This window comes from Sceloporus occidentalis, unplaced genomic scaffold (genome assembly GCF_023333645.1).
Source record: "Sceloporus occidentalis isolate IW3139 unplaced genomic scaffold, rSceOcc1.0.p SCAF_6, whole genome shotgun sequence".
In the NCBI taxonomy this organism is placed as follows: Eukaryota; Metazoa; Chordata; class Lepidosauria; order Squamata; family Phrynosomatidae; genus Sceloporus; species Sceloporus occidentalis.
Window position 1 is genome coordinate 35,350,951 of NW_028316986.1, and position 16,735 is coordinate 35,367,685.

The 16,735-nt window shown below is 38.7% G+C and overlaps 1 protein-coding gene across 2 annotated transcripts in view; it reads right to left on the reverse strand.

Moving 5' to 3' along the window:
* LOC149310609 (tyrosine-protein phosphatase non-receptor type 14-like) overlaps positions 1-16,735 on the reverse strand; it is a 191,516-nt gene that overhangs the window by 113,418 nt on the left and 61,363 nt on the right. For both annotated transcript variants that reach the window (XM_089529297.1, XM_089529298.1), the window contains exons 2-3: positions 14,577-14,904; positions 9,208-9,377 (exon numbers count right to left, since the gene is read on the reverse strand). In XM_089529297.1, the coding sequence (XP_089385423.1) occupies positions 9,208-9,377; positions 14,577-14,750 (344 nt within the window). In that variant the 5' untranslated portion in view covers positions 14,751-14,904. The remainder of the gene's footprint in view (positions 1-9,207; positions 9,378-14,576; positions 14,905-16,735) is intronic.

Here is a 16,735-nt window from a genome sequence, read left to right on the forward strand (position 1 = left end):
ATTTAAAAGTTTTTAGAGATTTTATCTTTGTTGTTTTTTAGCCACTACTTTTAATTTATGCTATGAGTTGCCTTCAGTCCCATGGCCCCATGATATAAAATGGCACCATCATCAAAAATAAATAATTAAAGAAATAAAATGGCATAAAATGATGTAATGAAAAATGCCACTAATCAGACTTATAACAACTTCAAACATAAAATGCAGATAATAAAGCTACAGTCCCACTGTTACTTGGCTAGATGACCATCAGAAGCCATAAGGGTAAGATAAACATATGATAAATATTCATTATCAACATCATACTGCTCTGCTCTCCAAAAAGAGGGAGACTCATGGCTGCAAGATACTCTCTGCCAAGTTTAAACAATGTATATTTTATAATTTTCCATATATAAATATTCTGCCTGTGTCTCCAAAACATACAGAAAAACAGTGACTTTTTTCCAAGGCTTAGAGTCCAACATAGCAAAGCATCAATGGCATCTTAAAATATCTGGCTCAAAGAATTCAGTTTTCAATCAACAACACAATGAGAACAAGCTCTCCATTCACACTGTAAGGAGTCAGCAGGGAGAAGAGTTTGCCATCCTCAGCAACTTACTTTATAAACAGGGAATTAAAGCCTCAGAGGTGCTTTCCATCTGAAGCCCATGAGAGAAAGTTTTGACCCTTTCCACATTAAAAGTCAAAGTAATGAAAACAAATAATATGAAAGTACTGTATCAGTTCCAACATGTCACCAACTCCCCTCTTCCACTCAATAAACACACACTTTAAACAAGTCCAGATAACTCGCAAAAGAATGACCTAAACCATTATTTTGCAGCTTTCACAACAGTACCCTTGTTTAGGCATTTGGCAAGAACATAGAAAATGTAAGGTGGGCCGGCAACACTAGTTCCACACCCACACTCCTCCATTCCTAGCCTTCAGCAGCATCACCCACACACCTTGGCATGGGTATCAACATCAGTAAAGAAGAAACAGATTATGTTTATTTATGTTCATTTATGGTCCTGGAAGTCCTGCAAAGAAGCAATATTCACACTCCAGACAAAATACTCGTATATTATATTGTCATCACTGGCGGCTGCTGGTGGATATGAGTCAACACTGGGTTTAAGCCAAATTGTTAAGGAGCTATCCAAAATGATGAACCTATTTGGAGTATAGGGTGGGTTACAGACCGCCATTTAGGATGCACTCCGCGCATCCTAGGGTTATGAAGGGGTGTCCTAGGGTTAGGAAGGGTTGCCCCTTCCTAACCGGCCCCGTTCCCAACACGCACGGAGCGCGTCCTAAATGGCAGCGCCCATCCACATGGGCGCTGACATTTTTACGTCTTGGACACACAGCGTCCAGACGTGGCGCACCGGAAGTGACGCCACGAGGGTGCACTTCGCCCCTCACGGCGCCACTTCCGTGTTTTGAAAAGGAGCGCCATTTTGGTGCTCCTTTTTTGCTGCTGCCGGAAGCCTTGCAGTCTGGCCGCTGGGGCTTCCCTCTGCAGTGAATGGCGGCAGCGGTGGCAGACCACCCGCTTTAGGGATCCTATTCAGTATCCTGGATAATTCTTTTACATTAAGACTAAAATTCATAGTGGATTCACTGGCCCATTAATACAGAAGCCACCAACCATCACTGATTTTCACACCAGGCTTGGCCAGCACAATGCTGCAACTAGCCACTTCTCAGTTCTTGTTTTATTCTACACATTTAAGCAGACATATCTTAGAGAAGTGCTGGGCAAGCTCTGGGGGGATCCCCAGGCATAGAATCTAGTCAAATGAAACTTGTAAATCTCTCTCTCTCTCTCTCTCTCTCTCTCTCTCACACACACACACACACACTCACACTTAATTTATTTTAACACTCCTCTTTGTCATTAACAAGAATATCCTGACATTTTCTTGTCATGTATCACAAGGTGCATGAGATCTTTTTCAAGTGTTTGTCACTTCACGCTTGTTTAACTTTGTTTCTCCAAGGTGGATTGATTCAGCAGATGGTCCAGACTAACCAACGTAAGAATATGCATTACTTAGAAGTGAACTGAAGGGTAGGGTGGGAGGCTTGTATTCCACATATCTCAACTCCTGATCTATATAGTAAATGTAAAGCTAAAACATACCAAAATGATGGCCATCTAGCCATTTTTTGTCATCCTCCTTTGGTTTGTTGTTGTTGAGCACCTTCAAGTCATCTCTGACTTACAGCAACCCTATGGCAACCCTATCACAACGGGGGTGGTGGTGGTAAGATTTCTTCAGGGGGGGATGCCTTGGCTTTCCTCTAAGGTTGAGAGAATGTAGCTTACCCAAGGTCACCTCATAGGTCTCCATGGCCAAGTGGAAATTTGAACCCTGGTCTCCAGAGTCATAGTTCAATGTGCATGCCACTACACCACACTGACTCTCCCTTTACTGGTTACTTAACCAAAGTCAAATTTAAGGATACATCCACTAAAAACTATTAAATGAACAAACCTACATTTCAGTACAAATGTACAGTTCCATGCACCTAAATGCAGGAGATGGATCCAGCAAATACACCCACTCTACTACTTCTCATGGTTGGAAAGTTGGGTGAGTTGATTTTTTAAAACTGATTCTTCTTCATGTAGCCTTCCACCTGCCACTTTTCCAGATGTTTCCCCAAGCTCTGGAGTAGGTTTTGGGGCATGGAAAACAAGTTGCATCATCAAAAATAATTTCTTTTCATTCAACCTGTAGCAGTGTCTCATTGGTAAAAATGTTTTCCATATAATTTTGGATCTAACTAACAACTTCACACTATAATTGTTTGAAAATACATTAGAGTGTAACACAAAGCTCTAAGGCACACTGAAATGTTGGCAGAAACTGAGCGACCCTTTTCTTGCCTGCTGGAAAACTGGAGAGAGGATATAATCTTGTTTGTTTTTTCTTTATGGCTTATCCCTCCCCCCTGCCCCCTGTAACCCTACATCACAAAACTGATTGTCATCCTGCATCAATTTCCAAGAAAGTTAGAATCACTGGATAAGAACGACATGCTGATATGTAAATAATGGCAGAACATTTAGCAGATTACTAATTCTTCACTTTATCTTACTTTGCTCTTGATTCTAAGTGAGGGAGGGAATGAAATCTAGGGAAACTGATATGGTTAGAAACAAGCACAATGAAACAGGTACATGAAATCCATAAAGATAGATGACAGCAGACAGTATAGTTCAGGAAAGCTTTGATGTACTCCATGTCATGCGAACTCACCACCAACTGCCTAAATCCCAGTGTCAATCTCAAACAGAGTATAATCACTGAATCAATAATATTTACCTAAATATTAACTCACCAATGTTTGATTCAATAGGTTTACTCTATTTATGACTAACAATTGGATGCAGGCCAGTATCACCAACATGATGCTCTCTTTCTTAAAGTCCAATTCTCTGTATGTGTAAATTTATACTCCACTTTTTCCCTTTCATGTGTGATTTACAACATACAATAAGATACATAAACAGAGCATAAACAGAGCAACAGTCCACCATTAGCATGTAGATACTATAATGTTAATTTTACAAAGCAAGAAAAAGTGATCATTTATAAATTAAATAACATTATTTATTTATTTAGCATCCCAATTTCCTCCCAATATGGGACCTCAAACAGTGTGCATAAAACTGAAAGCTTATTAGAAAAATGCTACAAATTGCAAGGCAACAGAAATAGAGAAGATAACTTAGGAAGCCCTATTCAGTCAGACTTCTGTATCTGTGGGGGATCGTTCCGAACCCTCCCCCCCAGTGGATACAAAAATCTGTGTATGCTCAAGTCCCACTAAAATCAACAGTGGGCCATGTGTGTACGGTAGATGCATGTGCAAGAGCTAGGCAAAACAGGGGCTTGCCTCACTGGATGGTTAAATCTGTGGATTCCAAATCCGCCAATAAGGAGGACGGTTGTACATTCTGCAATGGAGAAGAAGGCACCTAGAATTGATTACACTGGTTGCTCAAATCATTTCCATATTCCACAATTTTTCAAAGGCACTGGAAGAATCCCCAAACACATTGGCTATAAAATCATCTAGATCCATCAGCCACCAAAATCAGCCCATATTAATAAATCTCCATTTCCACAGACCTAACAGGGCCATAACAAAGAGAGATCTTTTAATCTCTCCAGTTATGGATCAATTTTGTCCCAAACAGAGCAAGGTGAAGCATATGACCCTGCAGTGGATTTGCTTACCAAGCCCTGAATCTTGAGTTGCCCGTGTCAAGAAGGCAGCTGCATGCATATGAAATTGTCTAAAACAATAAGCCTCACGGTTCCAATGTGCCTACCTAGGTGAATGGCATACACAGAAGACCCTCACCCTGTCCCAGCACAGTATTATACTTGCTCCAGTACATTTTTTTTAATTTATGATTTTAGGGTTATAAAACCAGATTTTCATTTTAAACAGTGATTGAAACTGCTCTGATTTAAAGCGATCCATGTGCTATAATAGCAATTTTTAGGAATTTTCTTGTGATTCTTTACAACAAGCTTGACCAGAACAAATCTGAGATATCCCAAGCTATGTTACTCATATAACATATGGTGGATTTGGTCCATGCAACAAGAGAATGGTGATGAAACTGCTGTTTGATCTGCAAACATTACAAAAGGGATCTGTTTCAGCACCAAGGGGTGCATTATGGTTGAACAGCTGACTTAATTTATTGGTCCATGCAAATATCTATCCTCCAGGAGAGCACAAAAGTTGTTTTACATCAGGTAAAACTGCAAGTGGTTCAGTTTCACCAAACAAATGCTATATTTCCACCTGTGCCAGCTGGCAAAAAAGGGAACAGCTGGAGAGCCACAAAGTTGCTGTTTAACAGGTCTGTAATTAAAAGCATTGACTTCCAAGGTGGAAAATGCTTCTAGAATTAAGGATGCCCATTCTCCACTCCACCACCCCCACATTCCTGCATAGTAATGCTTTCATTCCAGATCAAAACAAAAACCTTTATTGTCAGTGGTGCTAAAGTACAACAACCTCATTATGCCAGCCCCCATAGCCAAACCTACAAAGAGAGTACAAAAAATCAGGAGGTGCATTTGGGGAGAAAGAGGAGGAAAGGAAAGAGTGGAAAAGCAGGGGAGAGAAAGTGTGCATATACACACACAGAAAAGCATCTGTGAGAGAGAAAGCAGACTTGATTTTTTCCTCTCTCTCAGTCCCTCCCTCCTTTTGCGTGCTTTCAAGTTCCCTGCTGAATTATGATGACCCTATGAATTTTTCAAGATTTTCTTAGACAAAAACAAATTGAAAAAAATCAAACAAAAACAAACAAACAAATAGCTTAATTTATATACCAGTTCATACCAAACTAGCAGTGTCTAAGCAGTTTACAACTGTAAACTAATTGCCCCCAACCATCTGGGTACTCATTTTGGCAACCTCAGAAGGATGCAAGCCTCAGTCAAACTTGAGCCCTTTTGCTGGTACAGTCGGTCCTCCTTATACGCGGATTTGCCATGCGCGGATTTAAGCATACGCACATGGCAAATCCGGGGATTTTGTCCCCAATGGCGGCGCGCGGGGGGGGGGGTCCGGAACGGATCCCCCGCGTATACCAAGGACGCACTGTATTGAATTCGCAATCTTATGGTTTTGAGTGAGTGGCTGCAGTACAGGCATTTAACCACTGCACCACCAGGGCAACTTAGACAAGGGATAGTCAGAGGTGGTTCTCCATTCCCTACTTATAAAATATAACCTAACATACTAGGTATTCCTTGCAGGTCACCTAACGAAGTGCTTTCAAGAGCAGGTGGGATCGGGTGCTTTTAGGGTATGTAGGCCTCGTGTGTTTATTCCATAAATTAAATCCAACAGATGGCTTTGGATGTTTTTGTCATTGTCTGAACCTAGCCTTTCAGGTGCTTGGCCAATCCTGTCCATGAGTCCCATTCCTCTCAATTCATACAACTGGACAATTCTGCTTCAGCTTTGCTTCTACTGCCATGTTCCCCTCACATTGCTATTTCACTGTTACTGAATTGTTTGGTTACTTTCCAAACAGAATCCTTAAGCTGTGAAGCTTATAGTGAGACACCCTTTGTAATGTTTGAAGAGGTACACTTTGACTTCACACTGCTCCACTGCCTCTCTTTTTTGTCCTTCCTTTGCTTCCCCAGTTTTTAGAGGGAAAGTGCTAGGGTGGATAGGTAGGTAGGCTTGTTTGTTAAAATTGATATACCTTCCTTTTAGCACTCACAGCATTACAACATCCAAATTCCCTTCTTGGTCAGGCTGAGAACTTTTCAGCACCCCTCATATTTCAAATACTATTCAACAGTGACCCAGGTGAGGTGCAAAAGGGCAACATGAATAAAAAAGTCTCAGTGGAAGGACAACCCTAGCCTCCCTTGGCAAGGAGTTACAGAACCAGGTTGAACAGAGGTCTACAATCAGTTTTGCTATACTTGCAGGAAACGCCCCCCCCCCCCCCTAAATTTTGATTCCTCCAGCTTTAGGGGGAATCAGAACAGAGCCTTGGGAATTTTAAGGGAAAGGGGGCAGTGATCCCAGAAGCCCTTGAAATTTTTGTTTAAAGTTTCATTTCACCCTACTTAAAATGTGCCTTCCTGAAATTCTGGCTTCCTGGACAACTTGCTTCATAATCTTTACCTTATGACTGCGCAGACTATTGCTTACATCATTGCAGAATGTAAAACTAAAATATGAAATTTAACTTATATCCATTCTGTTTAAAGCTTGCTTGTAATCTAGCTAAGGCCCAGTACAGACCGGCACCAAAGCATGTCATGAAGATGTGCTAGGGTTGCCTCAGGGCGTCTCTTACAGACACCCTGCAACCCTAGCACGTTTTCCGTACATCAAAATGGCAGTACCTTGTACAGACAGGTGCCGCCATTTTGATGCAACAGACACCTATCATCTGCAAGTCATGGCACCATGACGTCGTGAGTATGCCATTGGCGCACTGTGGCATCATTATGGTGCCACATTTTTTTTGCTCCCCGAGGAAGTCTGCTGCGGCTTCCTCACGGAGCAAACCAGGGTGCCGGCAGACCACCCTTTTTGGGTGGTCTGTACCGGGCCTAAGTCACCTTATTTTCAGCTTTCACCCATTTCACAGAGTTTACTAATCAGGATTTGCAAAAATTAGACCATGGTCACAACTTTCTACTTGCTATATTTTTATCCTTGGTACAACTTAAGTATGAGGACGTTAGAAAAACTAATATTTCTAATATTTCCTATCTTAACATATTAAGATGAACATGTAGTGAAAAATATTTTCTGTCTTTAAGAGAGTTCTAAATGGACAGGATGTAAAGGATAATAGACTGAAATATGATGTGAAGGCAAGTGTTTGATTTTGAACCTTAGATGGAACACTTTCTTAAGAACATAAGTTTCAAATAATAGATTCAACTTTATACAGCTCATTGTTTTAACAGTGATGATCAGATTCTTTCTCGTATTTCAATAAAATGATAAAATTTTAAATGTAAATATTGGTGCTAGTCCAGACTGCTTTCAGCATCATCTTAACATATTTTCCCCACTCAGAAAGATTAAGTGGTAAGTGGTTTTCAATATTTAAGAAGCAAAATCCTTTTTTTTTAAAGAACACTTATTAAATATTTGTGTGCAGGGTGCTTATTGCCACTAATACTATTTGTGTTTTTGTGTGTGTTCTGTTCTCTCAAATTATATCTCATTGTTTTCCAAACACTTTTTAAAAAAAATTACACAAATGCTTTGTCAGTACAAATACATACTGCACTGGCCAAACAGGTATATCTTTCTTTCATAGTAATTCAATCTTGGTTATCACAAAAATCATTTGGTTTGCTAAGCATACAGTTGGACCAAGTACAGCCCTGGGGCTCTATGAAGTCCTCCTCAAGTTGTTTTATCCCCCTTAATCCCTTCAAATCTCTTTTTATGACCCCAAAAAAGGTGGCTTGCTTCTCCCTGAAGCTTCCAGCAGCAATGATTAATAGATTGCAAAGGGCTCCTCCAATGTTTACATTTTTTAAAATACTTCTTTTTGATGGGTAGCATTTTTGACAATCTTTGGGGTCCCCAGAAGGTCCAAGTGGCAGAAAATGGGCCTCTAACCCACTACAATTGCCTGTGTCAGCTTAGCAATTGAGATTGAGCCTGGGAGAAATAAACATAACAAGATTCCCCATTCATGATACAGTACTTCATAAGCAGGTTGTTTGGGAAAAGGTGATATCCATTTAGGGTTTTAAAGATTAAAACTAATATTTTCAATGGAACCCAGATCCAAACTGAGAGCTTTCTCTGGGTTGCCCTCTCTCTTGGATGGCTTTAAAGTGTACTAGCACCAGGAGCTGTCCCTGTGTTACACTGTTATATAATTGCGTTCTTTTAAAATGCACGTATGGTTGTTAAGCAGAGACTTTGACTCTACAAGTATAACAAGTGAATGAGGCAAATCATATTTTATTTTGCAAACATGTTTATTCACCCCAATGTTATGGCTACATACAGCTCTTTTTCAAATGTACACTCAGCATAAACTTCGAAGTTTAAGATTTTGCTATGGGTTTCCCAAGTAAGGGGGGTGGTGGTTAAAAAAGTTTAAATGCTGCTTTCCCGAGGCAACATATGCATTCTGGTCAGAAACGGATTCATATAAATGGAACTTATACAGGATCCTTTTAAGACACTTAAGCCACAGCACTGTACTCCAAGAGTGTGCAGCCTCTGTAGGTGCAAGGGCCTTAAATAAAGATTCAACCATCATGCCTTTCACAGTTCAATTTTATTCATGTCCTTTTCACAAGAATTATATAAAAGAATTGTATTTGCTATAGAATTATACCTGGCAAATACTAAAATAAGGGTAAAGATTCCACACATGAAAGGGGAGAGGGATGGCAGAAAGGAAACAAGGCAGGCAGGCAGGCAAAATTTGTAGAAATACAGAAAAGAACAGTATTGATCCTTAGACTTGTTTTCCATTGCCAGCATGCACTGCAGTGAGCCTATGTCACATCCATTGCCAGTCTGTGATCTTTAGTGGGGGGTCAGGGGGGACTGAGGGGGGGGTCCAAGCTAGGGCGGGTTGTCATTTCACAAATATTGCCCCTTGTGACAACTGCAACATGAAACTATTTTTAGCTATGAAAGGTGTGAGGAAATAAGAGTTTTGCGTACCTTGTGACCTCTTGCTGCAGATGAGCAACACTGGGCACGTAGAACATGACCCCAAAGAAAAGTAGAGGCTCACTGGCAAACTTGTCCAGCTGCTTTTTGAGTGGTTTCTCCAGTTCCACCCATCGCACTTGCTGGCTCTTGCTGTGAAACCAAAGGCCAAAATAGTGTGTCTAGAAAGGTGGGGGGAGAAAGAGAGTTCAACGATTAAAATTTATTCTCTGGACAAATTTACAAAAAAAGCATGCACTATTTCACCCTCTTCTCTTTAAATCTATACACATTACAATTTAATTTACCATAAAATTTAACTGACGTCATGTTAATGGCCAACTACAAGTGTCATGGAACTTTCTTCCTTTCCCCTTTTCCCCGATCTCTCTACAATCTGAAAACTGGGTTCAGAAGATTTCCAACTCCTGCAGAACAGGAGAAGGACCAATAACCTATCTCAAAGCTTTATGGACAGTTATAATAACAATAATAATAAATAAAATATTTATTTATATCCCACCTTTTCTGTTTGGGGATCAAGGTGGATAACAGCAGAGTTTATATGATACACAATATAAAAAACAATAAAACCCACAAAACCCTGACCCAACCCTCCCTCCCAAACTATAAAATTAACATAAGACATGATTAAAATATATAACAATACAACATTACAAGATTATTCTACAATTCGCGAATGACGAGGAGATATATTAGGAAGGACGGACAGAATCGGTTCTGGGCGGCTATCACTCAGGGAAGGCCTGCCGGAAGAGAAAGGTTTTTGTTGCTTTTTTAAAAGCCTCCAATGAGGATAATGGGCGAATCTCTTCCGGCAGGTCATTCCAAGCTTTAGGAGCCGCAGCAGAAAAAGACCTCTGGGAGGTCACCGCCAATCTGGTCTTTTTTGGATGTAAAAGATTTTCCCCAGAGGAACGGAGTGTACAGGAAGGATTATATGGGAGGAGGCGTTCCTTCAAGTAGACTGGACCCAGGCCATGCTCTGTCAATGGAAGCAAAACACCTTACTGAATCTTGGCCGGTATGATTCATTTCCCTATCATATGTTAAAGGGGGAAAAACAGTATATTTCCAAGTCTTCCGCTAAAAGTTCTAAAATGAATTAGCATGACTTCTTGCAATAACTGAGTGGAGGTCTTTCACATGTCAAGGAAATATAAAATAGAGCTGCTACTGAAAAAGGCCCTATTTTCTACTGCCTGACAGTCTAGATGATTATAATACTGCAAACATACTTCATAAGTGTATGAAGAGGATCTGTGATGCAAACTTGCTAAATTTTACCACCTATGATATTATTCATAATTATTCCTAAGCAAATCCTAAAATCTACTGGTAGTAGCTTGCTCTTAACATCAGATAACAAAGATATCTTTAGAAAATATGATATTAAAATTATTTGGGGAGTGCATGTGTAGCAAAGTCTCAGCCCAAACCATAAATTACCACTATCCACTATGTTAAAATAATTTCAAGTAGTTGAAGTGATGTGTCGTTTACATTTACATCAGTTGGAAACACACTAGAATAATACAGTAATTAAAAGCAACTTAGAACAGAAACAGTTTTCAGTGGTGTCAAACTGCAGGAAGGAAAGCATCATAATTCTTCAAAATGAGATACCAAAAATGAGTGCAAAAGCAAAAACACACAGAAGAATTACCTCCTGAAGCTCATCCTACATTCCAGGTTACAGTGAGTGAGCAGTAATGTTTTTTCTTGACAAGTACTAGTAGTTGTAGACAAAGATGTTTCTCTGATGACTGTACCAGAAGTAGCATGAAAAAGTTACCCTTTTAAAATTCATGTGGCTATACTGTCTATGGGATTATTGCAGTCCAAAAAAATTTACTGCTCTGAGTTTTCATTAAAGCATCAGGTTAAAATCATGAATACCAAGTGGGTCTGTCTGAAAAATTATACCCATTAGCAGCGTAATAGCTAATTTACAAGATATAGTAAAGTTAGTGAGAAAGAGTTAAAACACATTTAAGTTAATTGTTAATAAACTATTAAATCTAATTTAATTGCATTTATGTTGAAAGGGGGATGTTTTTTAAAATTAAGTTAATTTTAAATTGATGTTTAAATTTGGATTGCATTGCTACACAAGAGAGCTTCGTCAGAATAAAAGTTTAAAAGCCCATACATAATTTTACTCCTCCTCTCTCCCCACTTCATCTATTTTGAATTTTTCAAAGAAAGATACCGTTGAATGAATTTTTGAAAGCCCCATTTCTCACTCACGAAACAAGCCCTTCTCTTGTTTACTCTTCCTTCCTTATATTCTCATCTACATACTACTTTCCTACTTCCTTTATCTAACTGCTTCCCATATGGATTCTAGGTAAAAGGCCAAAGTTTTTAAGTTTTTAATTGCATTTTTTAATGTGTGATGTATTTTAATACTGCAATATTTTAATTCTATTTTAACACTCACTTTTTATATGTTTTTAATTGCATTGTTCTTTTAAATTGTGAGCTGCTTTGAGTCTCTTTTTGGTGGGAAAATGTGGAGATGGCGATGATGATGATAGTTCTTTAGCATGGTGCCTCATTTGATGAATGACTATCTTAATAGCTTAATTCAGAAGAAAAACTAATGTTGAAATTTTAACTCAATTGCTTTTGTTAAAGAGAAAAATGAATTAAGTCCACCCCCCCTTTTTTTTTTTTTTTTTGCAAATCACAACTTTAGTCACAATTTAACTGATTTCAACTAGTTTCTATTGCTCTATTTTACTGAAATGTTTCAGTAAAGACAATTTTTACTTTATTTGTTGTTTTGGTGCGCTTCCACATAATCTTTGACTTATGGCGACCCCAAAGCAAACCTATCACATGATATTTTTTTGGCAAGTTTCTTCAGAGGGGGTTTGGTATTTGAAAGGATGTTACTAGCCCAAGGTCACCCAGTAGGTTTCCATGATTAAGTGGGAATCGAATCCTAGCCTCCAGAGCCATAATCCAACACTCAAACCACTGCACCACGCTGACTCTAAACATCATCTGAAATTTTGAGCAAAAGGAAAAAATACATCAAAGAAGGTGTCACCCAGCATCCAAGAAATATAGGGTATTTGATTACCAAGAGGTTTATAATATCTTTGCTGAAGACAGATTCTCTGTTCTTCCCAAAGGGTACAAGTAACAGCTAAGTGCATCATCTGTAATGCCTATAAAATCTTAAATCTTAAAGTACAGTGGGCCCTTGGTATCCACTGGGGTTTGTTTCCATGATCCCACCCCCAAGGATACCAAACTCCGTGAATGCTAAAGTTCCATTAAATACAGTGGCAAAGTAAAATGGTGTCCCTTATATAAAACAGCAAAATCAAGGTTTGCTTTTTGGAATTTTTATATTTTGTGAATATTTTCAAGTGGTGGATGTTTAAATCCACGGATAAAGAATCAGTGGATACAAAGGGCCAACTGTATGAAAAAGAAAAGTCCTCAAAATTTCAGGAATTGTGGGCATGAAGAACAGTAAAGCTGGTCCCAGTTATCCTCTTAAGGTATTCAGACCATGTCTTGAGTATCTTTCTTCAAGTTTTTGGATCATCAAAATGGAATGATGGAATGGAGAATAACAGTGAGCTTTGGTCATCCTAGATACAAACTCTATAGGAAGGACAGGAAGAAGCTTAATGCAATTGGTGTCACTCTGTCTCAAAGGGACACATTCATCCACAGAAAATCATTGTAAATGACCTCAGAATTATTTAGTATTAGAGATAAAAAATAATTTAAGAAAAACAAAGTGTAAAGAGGATGTCTGGTCTGCAAATTCAGAACCAGACCATATAGGAAAATTGCTGCTATCTCATCCTTGTGTGTTTTTCCTGATGAAATAAGCAATTGATATCTATCCAAATCCCAAAGAACACGCACCCATTCTACAAACAAAAATGTTAAAATGGATTCTCCTGGCAATAATCCCAATGCTGTGTGCGGCACAGTGGTAAATACAAGGAGACAAAAAGAAAGAAAAAAGCCAACTTGTGTTTTGGTTCCCCAACCACACATAGCTAATTGGTTAATGACTAAATAGTCTGTGTGGCTCACAAGAGAAAGAAGACACTAAGTATGGCCCATTGCTGGGGAACTTCTAACTCTCCAGCTGATTTGGGCTTCAGTTCCCAGATGTTCCATTCTCGATCCTGTCGGAGAGGCGGGATAAAAACAAAATATCATCATCATCATCATCATCATTATTTATGATGGCCAATTATTGGAGTCTAAAAAAATCAGGAAGTCCAAAGATTCCTAACTCCTGATATGAGCAACTCAGAGAGGACTAGAGTCTGTTATAACAGGTACCGCCAGAGAAAGCCAGTCCAGGGATTACAGGCTAATTAGAAAATTCCTTTAGGAACAATTCTATTGCTTTAGTATCTTGAGAATAAAGTTTAGGAGCATATGCTCAATTATTTGTTAATAAAAGCAAAGTAATTATATTTAAAGGTATTTTAAAACTATTTCTTCAGTGAAACATCAGTTGAGTCTCTTATCTCAAATGCTTGAGACCAGAAGTATTTTGGGTTCCAGATTTTTTTTTTTGGGGGGGAGGGGGGGAATCTCAGAATACCTGTACAGCAGACTCTTGGTATTCACCAGGGTCTGGTTGCAGGACAGGTGTGTACAGCAAAATCTGTGGATGCTCAAGTCCCATGCAAGCCATGGATGGCAGAATCTATGGATATGAAGGGCCGACAGTATTTGCATATACTGTATGTTTCTAATGAGATAACTTGGAGATGAAACCCAAGTATAAAAACAAAATTCATTTATGTTTCATATATACCTTACACACATAGCTTAAAGGTAATTTTATACAATATTTTTTAATAATTTTGTGCATGAAACAAAGTTTGTGTACACTGAACCATCAAATAGCAAAGGTGTCTCTATCTCAGCTACCCATGAAAAATGTTTTGGTTTTTGGAATATTTCGGAATTCTGGATAAGGGAGACTCAACTTGGAACAGATTGAGCTGTTTCACATTTTTAAAGTGGGACAATGGTTCTGTTTGAAGCCACACTTAATCATTTAGCTACCTATTCAAGATTCAGAGGTAGGACTCAGTTGGTGAAGAAAGAAAATATGCACTCCATTTCAGATCACTGTTTGCCCTGACAGGAAATAACAGTGAATCACAATCCAAACTGGAGGTAATGGATTGTCCCTGCCTCTTATGTAAGCAGGATACATTTGCCAATGTTCCCCTTACTGATAACATCGAGCCAATTCCAAGAATAACATGATACTAATAAACAAATTTCAAATGACTCATGGCTTTTGCTAAAAATATGCCAAATTACAAGTGACAGGTGGCCTTTTCCTGGGTTACCCTCACCTCTCGTAATTCCAGCCTCTGAGCCACGGCCTCCAGGCATTCCTGCCCAGTGCTCTCCACTGAAAGTGTGCACTCAATCACATTGTTGTCAAGTAAGCGAATCCGTGTCATGAAACAGTTCTTGCTTCGGACATTGTAGCGCCGGGTCCTGCGCAATTTCAATCCAAAAGGCATAACTGCTGGAAGAAGAAGACTGTTCCTCTCCTTCTCACACTTGAGGTCTTTTCAGGAAGGGAGCCTGGAACCTTTCTCCTCTAGTTACTTCTCTTCTCCTCCTCCAAGTTTGAGAAAGGTTGCCCATGCCAAATGCAGATCCCAAAAGCAGTCCCTGAAAAATATCAATAAAACATGTGGTTCATTTCCATGGAGACATCTAGGCCAGAATCTTTCCTTCTTATAAGTATCAACCATTGGCTCCCAAAATTAAGTTTAGGCCAGGAACTGGTAGAGCTTGTCCTGCTGAATGCATACAATGTCCAGCCTCAGCACTCCATAACAGTAATTTTAAAAAGAACACAGAGAGGTCCTGGTTTAAACTACTTTTCACTTATTCAAGGAAAGCTGAACTTGCCACAAGCCAGAAATGGCTGCCTGCTAAGAGGACACTGATATGCATACATATCCTGTCACCTTTGTTCAAAAACAACATTCTAAATGATAATGACAGTGCAACTCACATTCCCTCAGCCCACCAATTTGTTTCTTAGGCTCCTGGACTGGGGTAAGAAAGAGTCCCCTCTAAGGCATAATATAACCCAAGACAATTATATACAGAAAGACTTCAGTGCTACGCAAATATTCCTGTAGTAAGCCCCACTAAACAATAGATCTTACTTCTGAGTAAACACTTCTGAGTGGATGGACCCTACATATTAAAAAATTATCAACTAGGAAATGTTGAAATATCCTTCATTATTTTCCATCTGTTTCCCAATGAACATTTCTTTACTACCTTCCTCTCTGTATATCATTTGATGCATTTTTGTCAGTCTTTACACTCTAAAATGGCATTTTCTTCCCAAATTCAAAAACACTATAAATTAAATAATTAAGGACTGAATCTAACATTACTCCTACCTACAGTAGACCCATGTTAGATGTCAGTAACAAATCTCATTCATCCCTATGTTTCCAATCCAAGTAGGACTACCACTGTGAGTAATAAATCCTATTCATTTCTACTTTTTCATTCAAAGTAAGGCTATCACTGGTATTAGTGATTAATGTTATGCTACCTGCTACATCCCTTTCTGAATATAAGCTATTATTCTTTTAAGGCCATCAAGCAATATGGCAACCTTATCTATTATGCAATATGCTCAAATTAAGCAGCAGGAAGAATGGAAGGAAGTTAGATGAATGTCAGTAAGAGTAGGACTAACTTGGTCATGAATTCTGCTTTTGATAACAGCATTCTACAATATTACTTTATTTAACTTAATTGTTTCATAAAATACATTTCCTTTCACCAGTTGAACCACACTCTTAGTGGAATCCAATTCTGTAAATAGTTAACAATTAACATAAATAAATACTGTTTTTATTATATTTCAGGACATACAAACAAAAAAAGAAAGAAAATCCTAAGCAACAAGAGCAATATACAAAAATACTAAGGGAAGAGAGTTGTGGATGTAGAGAGCACTGAGCAAATTAGAATCAAGATGCCAGCATATTGCTCCTATTTTTTCACACTCATTTCTACAACGTTTTCAAAATTTAGGGACACAATTACGGGATTAAATTTATGAAGCTTGTTTTTCAAGGACATAATTAGTTTAATTAATACAGCTTCCTGAAAGGAAATGTATTCTAAAACTTCTAATGCAGCGGTTCTCAACCTGTGGGTTGCAGCCCCTTTGGACCCATATTTCTGATGGTGTTAGAAACCAAAATACTGCAATTTTATGGTTGGGGGTCACCACAACATGAAAAACTGTATTAAAGGGTCATGGCATTATAATGCAAAGCAAATATAATTCTAATATGGGCTTCCTTTTTTAAAAAAGCAACACACCATTTTATTTTACTGGTACTGCCCAAATGTGTCAAAAGACTGCAGTAACTATAGAACCATGGCATTAATTTCACATGCAAGAAAACTTATGATTAAAAGTCTGCAACATAAACTCCAATCATACATAGTGAGCAATCCCAGA